This window comes from Pipistrellus hanaki, assembly GCF_964339955.1.
Source record: "Pipistrellus hanaki genome assembly, chromosome: 10".
NCBI lineage: Eukaryota > Metazoa > Chordata > Mammalia > Chiroptera > Vespertilionidae > Pipistrellus > Pipistrellus hanaki.
The window spans coordinates 67,663,462-67,674,115 of NC_140512.1; the positions used below are offsets into that span (position 1 = coordinate 67,663,462).

A 10,654-nucleotide genomic window follows, 5' to 3' on the forward strand; every position below is an offset into this window, starting at 1 on the left:
CAATAGGAAAAATGTAGCCAGCAGAAAATGAAAATAAGAGAGAGAGAGAGAGAGAGAGAGAGAGAGAGAGAGAGAGAGAGAGAGAGAGAGAGAGAGAGAGAAGGAAGAAAGGAAGGAAGGAAGGAAGGGAGGGAGGGAGGAAGGGAATGAGAGAGAGAGAGACAGAGAGAGAGAGAGAGAGAGATAGAAAGAAAGAAAGAAAGAAAGAAAGAAAGAAAGAAAGAAAGGAAGGAAGAAAAAGAAAGAAAGAAAGAAAGAAAGAGAGAAAGAAAAGGAAAGAGAAAGAAATAAATAGAAAGAAAGAAAGATAGAAAGAAAGAAAGAAAGAAAGAAGGAAAGAAAGAAAGAAAGAAAGAAAGAAAGAAAGAAAGAAAGAAATAGAAAGAAAGAAAGGTATAGTTGACTAAATAGTATAAAGAATGGCTAAGCCTTTCTCTCTGGGGAGACAGAGCTTTTGATATAAATCCCCTGTCTCCTTAACTTCCTACAAGTAAATAATACTACCCTGTGACAACCATGTCTCTTTCTGGAATAGGACACACCAAGCGGAGAAACCCTTGAGTTTGGTAATAATTTAGGAACTTACAAACATCCACGTGTTACCAGACAGGTACTGGCCCATAGTGTGTGAGTTCTTGACTTGGTGCAGGAAAGAGGATGCTCATTAAAGCTGGGGACAGTGAAATAAAAGAAGGGGTTAGGATAGAAAAAGCAACAGCAGAGAGCCTAGATGGGGCTGCTTTGACTCTAGAAATATTATAGGAAAGAAGTGAGCCAAGGTGGGACTGCTTCAGCTCCGTGGGAAGTCAGGGCAAAGGGGGCCTTGGAGACAGGATCAGGAGCTGAGGTTGGGTGCCACTGCCCACTGCTCCCCTGGTTGCAAGTCCCTCATGGAGATCCAGAGTTTAGGGAGAAATAAAAAGTTCATGCTTGGTATAGGGCAGGTGTCGGCAACCTACGGCTCCAGAGCCGCATGCGGCTCTTTTGAAGCTTTACTGCGGCTCCGACAACTTGCAAGCCTGTGTGAAAATAAAGGTAACGTCTTACAGCCCTGATGTGCTGACACTTTGCACTGAGGTTCAGGAGCAAAAATCCCATTAACCAGGTAAATTAAATATTTTAATTAGCTATTAATTTGCAAAAATATATTTTACATTGTTAAGTGAAAAAGTCCTTATTTTCTTCAGATTGACAGCTAACTGCAAGATCCGTTATATAGCATTAAGGTAAGAAACAATATATGCAGTGTTATATTTGTTTTAAATGTAGCAATGGTTTTGTGGCTCCCAGGTTTTTTTTTCCTTCGGAAACGGGTCCAAGTGGCTCTTTATGTCTTAAAGGTTGCAGACTATACTATAGGGCATGGGCTTGTGCAAGAGCGAGTTTTTGTCTTGAGGACATTTTATCCTTTCCAGGTGCATTTTTAATATGCTGATGCATCAATATAAGTGTATAGGGGATTTTGGATTATTCTTTTCTCTGTTTCACTGCTTTATTTTATCTTAATTGTGCCTGGCTTTGATGTGGTTTTTGATATTTTTCCCTGACTTCATCTGTCCTTGGGTTTAGCTGGCACAAATGGCATGAATTGGGTCTTTGTGCTCTACTTCCCAGACCAGTCTGATTAAAGCTATGTATTCTCTTGTTAGGGAGGAGACGTATAAACCATTTGCTCCCAGCCCCTGGATGGAGAAGATGAGATTTTGTGATTAACAAACTAGCTATAAGCTGCCCATCTACTCATCTCAGTTTTCTAATTCCATTCATCCAGGATTATTCCTAGCTTCTTATTCTCTTTCCTCACATGGACCATAGAATCATCTTGCTGGAGAAACCAACTGCTTCATTAACAATGTACATGCAGAGATGGACTGAAAAAATGTGCATGCTAACACTTGAAACGTGAAGGATTTCTGATTTGAATTTTTCTAAATTGAGTCTGTGAACTCAATAAAATAAAATATTATTGCCTGATTATGCCAGTTCTGTAACTTCTTCCATTTGTTAGCATTGTGGGTATTGGAGGTGAGTCAGCAGGGAAGATGATGGTGGTTACTATCACAGAATAACAAACCATCCCCAAGTCTAGTAGTTTAAATCAACAAACTTTATTTTTCTCATGAATCTGCAATCTGGGCAGGATGCAGTGGGGGTGGCCTATATTTGCTCTTTACTGCTTAGTCTGAGGTGGCTCAGTTGGCATCTGGAGAATTTGCTTCCATGTTGCCTCACTTGCCTGGCTGTCAAGTTAGTTCTGCTGGCAGATCAAAGACCAGCCAGGGTAGTGGGCCAGTGACTTCAAGTCCTCTTCACATGGCCTCTCAATAGACAACTGGGGCTTCCTCACCACATGGTTGCCAAGTGCCAAGCCCACAAACCCTAGGGAACAAAGAGGCATTTTTCCTATCTCACTTTTGAAGTCACAACCACACACTGGTTGTCAAAGCAGTCACAAAGGCCATTGAATTTCAAGTTATGAGATAAACCCTATAATTCAACAGAAGGAAAAATAAACTAAGATAACAAGAAGAATGGGTGGGATAGAATACATTGCTGTAGTCATCTTTGTAAAATAGGATTAACCACATTAACAAATCATACTAAATAAAGAAATAAAATTTACATTATTTTCAAAACATATTCCATACTTTTGAGAATGAATTCCGAATCCAATCAACAATTTTAGATGTATTTCTTCCAGCTTCTTCCCTAATATTTTCAATTTGTTTATTATAATCCTCCAATCTTTTTTTTTTCATCTCCTTCATGTCTTGCTCTGATATTTTCCCCTTAGCATATTGCTCTTCAATTAGTTTATTTTCCTTCTGTAATTGATCAGCATAGATTTTCTTCAAGGCCTCTTCCTGATGTTGCAACTTTTCCCCTATATTCTTGTAGATGGCATCAGAAAAGTGAGCCCCTCCATTCTCCTGTACCACTTCCTCTATCAGCTTCACCAGCTCCTGCAGTTGAGCTTCCTTCTCAGCCTCATCTGTGCTTTTGTTATTGAAGGCACAGGAGCGGTTCCCACACTCCTTGATGAGACTTTGCAGGTTTACCTCTGATACTTCTATGTGCTCATGCAATGTCTTATCATCCAATTCTTCTTTGCGAGTGAGTAAGACAATCATGTGCTTCATGGCTTTCTCCCCAAAGAGGTTCTTGATCAATGCAACTGTTTTCTGCTCCTCTTCCGTGTAGCGGCCCACTTGTAGAACCAGGATGATAGCATGGGGCCCAGGGTAGGAGAAGAGGACACACTCGCTGATATGCTCACAGGTAGTCGTCAGTGTCTCCCTGGGGTCAAAGAGTCCTGGGGTATCTACTACAAGAATTTCCCTCCCCTTCCAGTGTCGCATTGCTCTATGGCATTTCTTGGTAACAGTATAAGGAGAAATTTTAGATTCAAATGCTTTTCTGCCAAGGATGCTGTTTCCTGTTGCACTTTTTCCACTTCCGGTTTTCCCCACTAGAACAATCCTCAGAGTGTTGTCCTCACTGGCAGCCATCTTCTTTCAAGAGACTCTGGGGTGCAGGTACCAACAGGACTTCAAGGAAGGGAAGGAGAAGGGAAAAGGATACTTAGGTAAGTGGGGGCCATTCTCAAACCTATTTTCTTTGTTCTTTTCCTCCATGAAAATTTGTAATCACCTATTACTCATCTGTCCAGGTGCTTTCACAGGAGAATTCACATAAACCTCTACAACACCGATCATCTCAATATTAAATGAAATAGTCCTAATCATATAAAAGAAGAGGGAAATCTTTCAATTTTGTTATGAATCAAGTGTGATGTTTATTCTAAAGGCTAAGAGATTTGACCAATAAATAAAGCTATAAACCTAATTCATTTGGAAATATTAATAACAAAATTTATTGTTACAACACATCTTATTAATAGATCAAGTAGAAAATTACCTAGTGTAGTAAAGACATTTGACTGAATTAAAATCTGATGCATGTTAAAACATTTTATACATTTGAATTATAGATAATTATCTAACATGATCTTATATAAGTATAAATTTAAATTTTTTATCATAACCTTTTCCCCTAACTGAGAAAGAATGGATTATAAAGTTAAAAATAATGAGTTACAAAGTTTTCTGATGAAGAAAAAGTAGATATTTCTCTAACATTATTTATAGTGGAGGCCTGGCACACAAAATTCGTGCACTGAGTGAGGAGTCTCTCAGCCCAGCCTGCACCCTTTAGCAATCAGGGGGCCCTTGGGGGATGTTCGCCCACCTGCTCACTGCTCCTTATCATTTGATGTGTTGCTCCTTAGCACTACTACGGAGGCAAGAGAGGCTCCTGCCACCTCTGCTATGCTCACCAGCCAAGAGTCCAGCTTTTGGCTGAGGGGCTCTCCCCTTGTGGGAGCACAGTGACCACCAATTGGCATCTCCTGCATCGAGTGTCTGCCTCCTGGTGGTCAGTGCACGTCATATCAACCAGTCATTCCACTGATGGTACCACGATTTACATATTAGGTCTTGATTATATAGGACCAGAGGCCTGGAGCATGAAATTTGTGTAGGGGGTGGGGATGTCCCTCAGGCCAGCCTGCACCCTCTCCAATATGGGACCTTTTCATGGATGGCTGACTACCCTCTCACAATCCAGGACTGCTGGATCCCAACTGCTCGCCTTCCTGATTGCCCCTAACTGCTTCTGCCTATCAGCCTGATCACCCCCTAACCACTCTTCTGCCAGACTTATTGATGCCTAACTGCTCCCCTGCCAGCCTATTTGCCCCTAACTGCCCTCTCCTGCAGACTTGTTCCCCCCAACTGCTCTCCCCTGCAGGCCTGGGTCCCTCCCAACTGCCCTTCTCTACAGGCCCAGTTACCCCCTACTTCCTTCCTCTGCAAGCCTGGTCAACCCTAACTTCCCTCCCCTGCAGGCTATATCACCCCGAACTTCCCTCCTTCTCAGGCCTGGACCCTCCCAACTGCTCTCCCCTGCTGGCCTGATTGTCCACAACTGCTCTCCCTTGCAGGTCTGGTCCCTCCCAATTGCCCTACTCTGCTGGCCATCTTTTGGTGGCCATCTTGTTTCCACATGGTGGCAACCATTTTTGACCACATGGGGGCAGCCATCTTCTGTGTTGGAGTGATGGTCAATCTGCATATTACTATTTTATTAGATAGGATAGATGCCTGGTGCACAGGTGGGGGCCTGCTGGTTTGCCTGAAGGGTGTCCTGGATCAGGGTCGGGGTTCCTTGGGGTGTGGGGTGGCCTGGGCCAGGGGCCTGTGGTGGTTTTCAGGCCAGCCATGACCCCTGGCAAACCAAGCGGAGGTCCTGGTATCTGGGGTTTATTTATCTTCTACAATTGAAACTTTGAAGCCTGGAGCAGAGCCAAGCCTTCTGCTCACTCTATGGTGGCAGCCATTTCTGTTGGGACTTAGGTACCTGCTATAATTGAACTTTGTAGCCTTAAGTGGAGGCCTGGGCCAGCCAAGGTGTGCAGGAAGCTTGGCTTCCTCCATTATTGGTGGCAACCCAACCCTCCTGCTCTTTCCAGTTCTGAGGCCACCATTTCTGTTTGGATTTGTGTATCTTCTATCATTGAAACTTTATAGATGTGAGTGGAGGCCTAGGCCTGCAAGAGCAAGGGGAAAGCTTGGCTTCCTCCACTGCCAGGGAAACACGAGCTACCTGCCTGCTCTCTGTGACCATAGCCATCTTGGTTGGGTTTATTTTCATATCTTCTCCTCATTGGCTGGCAGGTGTGGCTGGTGGGCATGGCTTGTGAGTGTGGCAGAGTGGTGGTTAATTTCCATATTACTCTTTTCTTAGATAGTATAAATGTAATGTTAAAATTTTTGTCATCACCATTGTTTTAGGCAGGTAAAAAATAGTGGATTATAAAGTTAAATGGTAGATTATAATGTTCATTTGAATGAAGAAAAAAGAAAGTTATTCAGCACAATGAAGAAAAAGAACAAGGAGGGGTAACTCTGCCAGGGGTCAAGCATTATAATTTCTATGATTACAGAAGTGTGATATTGTTGTACCAGTAGAGAGACCTGTGAAACAAAAACAGAAAATTCAGAAACAGACCAAATTAATCATTTCTTATTCATTTATATTCAATTCAATTACACTGTCTTACAGTTAGATTCCATAAGACAGCATACCATACAAGGGAGCTAACGATGTTGTAATAAAGCAACTTTGGGATAACTGTATAACCATACAGAAAAATATATAAATAAAATTGCATCCATTGCCTCATGCCAGTCAAATTGCAAGCAGATTAGAAGTTTAAATGTAAAAAAAGAGAAAAAAGCATATAAATGAAACAAAAAAACCTGGGTAACTTACTGTATTTGTAACCTAGAGGTAAGAAAAATATTTCTGAGACTTAAAATACAGCAAAGAAAAGGATGAATAAAATGATAACATAAAAAAATCACAGATAATGTGGGATAAAAAACACTTTTGAAAAATTAAAGCAAAAATGTCAAATTAGGGGCAGCAATAATTTTCAGCTTAAAACCAAGTGGATAAATGTTCCTGTTATACACAGAAAATTAAAGTTACAGAAACAAAATACCAGTAACTTGATAGGAAATGGAGGAAGAGATGGGAATAAACATTCAGAGAAAAATGAATTTAAATGTACTTTGAATATATCAAAAATCATTAACATGAATTCAGAGAAAAAGAAATCAAAACAAAAAAATAAAATGAATAAAATATTAATTAAATTACACCTCTATTTCTGAAGTGAGATAATATTTAACATCTCCATGATTAGCAAAAATTCAACATTTGCTAGCATAATCTGTTGGCAAAGGTATGATGGAAACTGGTCCTTTCCTGCATGGCTGGTGGTAATGGAAAAACAGTCCAAACCCTACAGAAGGGAAGTCAGCACTATGCTGCCAATGTACATATGCATTTTCCTGTCAATTTTCCATTTTAATATTTATTCCTTAACTACACTGAGAAAAATACAGAAAAATGACACATCATGCTATTTATTGCATCATTATTTGTACTATCAAAAGACCAAAAATCTATCAAATGGCTATTAGTAGGGACTGGTTGTATTACCTAAGATATAGTCACACAGTGTAGGACTATGTGTCTCTCTGTACAATCATAGTGAAGTATCCAGGATACATCATTAAATGGGGGGGGGGAAAACCATGAAGAAAATAAAGAGAAAATAATGTAGAGTTTATCTACCATTTCTCTAATAAGAAAGAATGTGCACTATATATATAAAATATAATACATATCCTTTTCATATATATGAAAAGGCAATAGCAGGATACTCTAAAAACTAAACCCAAAAATTTATTTACATGGGAATGGGAGAAGCAGCTGGAGGGAACAAGGACAGAAACTGGAAAATTGTTACACTAAGTGATCTTGTACATAATTACACAAAAATATATATTTTTTAAAATTCTAAAAACGAAATGAAATGTCAAACTCTAATTGTACATTTTGGGTGAATGAATTGGTCTAAGACACTTAAAAAAGCAATAATGTTATTGTTCATCTTTAGTGTTATTAACTTAAGTTTAAAAAATAAAATTGTTTTCAAAGATCCTGTGTGTGTGTGTGTGTGTGTGTGTGTGTGTGTGCAGTTTTGAAAATCTTTGAAAAGTAATGGAGATAATAATGAGCCTGGTGCAATGTCCACCCTTAGTGTCTAGAGCGTGGTTTTCAAATGCTATTTTCCACCAAAATTAGAGTTTTATTAATAATTCCTGATTCTAGGAATAGGCAGCAAATGCTTCAGTTGAGCCTTCACTCTCTTGTCAACAAGAAAACAAAGATGCTCTCAAAAATCTCTGGGATCTTATGGAAAGGACTTAAGATCCAACCTCAAGAGAATGTACCTGGACATTGATGGGGCAATGTGAGCATTGATAATAACTCAAATGAATCAAAATATATCAGATATTTTTAAATACATGTGTTCATAACACAGCCTTCTACTTAAAACAGGCAATCACTCCCTTGGGAGTGTGCTAAGAAAGCATCTTCTTGTTATGAACATTGACAAAAAAAAAAAAAAAGGAAAGAATTGAGGATTTATCTTATCTTTCATATACTACTGTACTTTGTGGAAATGAGAGAATGGTTGGAGGGAACTTTTGTTTATAAGATTTTTCCATCTAATAAAGTAAGAATGATAGAATTTTATATCATCACTATTAGTTTTGATTGCGTAATAAATCAATACTCCTCCCGTGGGAACTGGCTTTTCAAGCTATTTCACTATGGACATTCCCTTTGCTGAGACTACATTTTACCTGTGGTGACCACATTTCATTCTTTCCCCCTCACTGGGGGCTGGAACCATCCATGCTCAGCCACCTGGTGTGGGGATGATCAAATAAATTCATAATCCCTCACCACTCTGGCCTCATGCGTTCCTCCTTTGGTGACCTAACAATCACTTCTGACCCTCAATGAAATGTAGGCCATCCTTAATGTCGATAAATGTCAAAGAAAGTGAGACAACTAAACATTATATGCCTTCTGAGGGAAGTTTACACTGAATCTATGATGTATTTCTACCAAATAGTCAAACCTGAATCAGATCAAGCCTCTCCTTAAATAATTTCACCCAAAACCCTGCAACTATAAAAATGGGTGAAATGACACCGTGAGAATGTTAATCAACAAAATGTAAACTGCCCGGTTCTTTTGGGAAAAAGACTTCCTCCTTCTTACACAAAGAAATTTCTTCTTACAGAAAGAAACAGAGAAGATGAGAAAGCTATATATTAAATTAAATATAAGAGAAACCAAACAATTGCAATTTATGAATCTTAATAGGATCCAACTTCAAACAGTCTTTTAAGTTATGAGACAATCAGGGAAATCTGAAGACAACTGTTAACTTTGTAAAAAAAATTCTATTTGCTTTTTGAAGTCTAATTATGGTCATATTTTTAAATGAATTCAAATATTTACTGATGAAATGAAACAATGATATTTGCTTCAAGATAATGTGGTGTAGCTGGGGAGTGGTAAGTATATAGAATCTATACACTATGTTATAGATGAAACAACATTGGCATCACTTAATAATTGTGGAAGCTTGGTCTAGGTACATGAAAGTTCCTTCTAATGTCCATGTATCTTTGAGTAAATTAACATTTTTCAACAATAAAAATTTGATATGTATGTAATATAACCATTGCTGACATTCTAAAATAAGCACGGATAATTTTTTATACATTATCTCACCTATTCCCCTATAATAGCCTGCAAAAAGCTAATTTTATTATTCTAACTTTTTAAATAAAGACATGATGTGGCTTGAAAATGCTGAAACGCTTGCCCAAGGTCACGGTGATAATAGGTATTGGGCAGAACAGGCATCAAATTCAAAGTCTGGCTGACTACCACCTTCCCTCCTAACCACTGCACACAATGGCCTCCTTCAGTGTCTTCTCTGGATTCTAAAATTACATCAAATCAGAGCTAGATCAAGAGAAGGCAGGTAGGACAGTCCACACTCTTTCCAGAACAGAACACTTTAGGAAACTTGTAACTGGGGCCAATGAGTGGAGGGTTTCATGTACATTGTTTTTGCAGAATAGCCAAATCTTTATCAATGTCACCCCCTCCTCATCTTACATGTCACACTACGTAGATTAGAGTTTCTCTCTGCTGAATGATGAAAAGGATTCAGCAACTGCAGTCCAGATTTCCTCTGCCCTTAGTGGCCTGGGCAACCCCTAGAGTCACCAAACTCTCCAGGATCCCGCTTCTTTTTGGGTAAAAAGAGGGAGTTAGACAGATCAGTCTCTATATTGTCTTCAAGTTCTAAAGACCTGCCTTGGGGACACTCATTTTCTGTCCAGGGAAAAGGCAGGCTTGCCAGGCAGCCCTCAGTGTTTTTCACAGCAGCAAATGCATTAAAGGTGTACCAGTCAGCACAAATGTGTTCTTTTCAATATGAGACCTGTAACATCTATAATACTAAAAGGGTTATATACTAATTACACCAGAGATCATTCCTGACCAAGCCAAGGCCCAAGGGAAGTGAACCCAGGTCCCAGAGGCCTATAGGCAGCCAGAGGAGGAAAGCCAGGATCCCAGGTACTGGAGGGAAGCTGGTGCTGGCAGCCCAGGGAAGGAAGGCCTACTCTTGCAGGAATTTTCATGCACAAGACCTCTAGTTGTACTAATAAAGCTCCTGACCCCCTCCCTACCTTCCTTCACTACCCTCTGACAGCATTCCCCTGCTGTACTTCTGGTACAGAACCTGATCCTTCCTGCGACCAGAACTCACACTATGTACACTCCATTGACCTACTGCCCAAATAACTCTAGTGCTGAGAAGCACTGAGTCTGCTTGCAACCAGACTCACCTTTTCAACCAGTTGATGAGTTCTCAGATTTTCTCCAAAGACACTCTGCAAGCTGGTGCTTTTGTTTTAACTGTGAAGAAAAATTGTTCACACCCTCTGAAACCAGGGAGGCAGAAAGCATAGATTGGGTGGAGCCAGTGGAGGAACTGTTTGCTTTTAAAGAGACAGTAATATTTCTCCTAATTTGGTGAGTGCTTCCATCTTTCCAAGTTGAAACCTTTTCCTTCGTGTGCTTGCTCTTGTACCAAAATTACCAAAGCTATATTTGGTGTTTTGGATTATAGTAGTGGATCCAAAGA

General features: G+C 39.7%; 1 protein-coding gene across 7 annotated transcripts; it reads right to left on the bottom strand.

The window, feature by feature from the left end:
• Positions 1-2,089: 2,089 nt before the first annotated feature.
• LOC311628737 (GTPase IMAP family member 7-like) lies at positions 2,090-10,444 on the bottom strand. 7 transcript variants are annotated; one of them, XM_084896246.1, is made up of 3 exons: positions 10,356-10,429; positions 5,665-6,035; positions 2,090-3,548 (listed from the first exon to the last, which is right to left on the bottom strand). In XM_084896246.1, exon 3 carries the CDS (start codon positions 3,507-3,509, stop codon positions 2,631-2,633), a length of 879 nt encoding a protein of 292 aa, XP_084752372.1. In that variant the 5' UTR covers positions 3,510-3,548; positions 5,665-6,035; positions 10,356-10,429; the 3' UTR covers positions 2,090-2,630. The 7 variants fall into 7 exon arrangements, with proteins under 7 accessions (XP_084752372.1, XP_084752375.1, XP_084752370.1 ...); XM_084896249.1 differs by lacking the exon at positions 5,665-6,035 and adding an exon at positions 9,619-9,751 and having other exon boundaries at positions 10,356-10,399; XM_084896244.1 differs by lacking the exon at positions 5,665-6,035 and having other exon boundaries at positions 10,356-10,444.
• Between the last annotated feature and the right edge of the window lie 210 nt (positions 10,445-10,654).

Bases quoted from the DNA above. Each gene is read 5' to 3' on its own strand.
- LOC311628737 (XM_084896244.1), bottom strand. From the start codon at position 3,509: ATGGCTGCCAGTGAGGACAACACTCTGAGGATTGTTCTAGTGGGGAAA.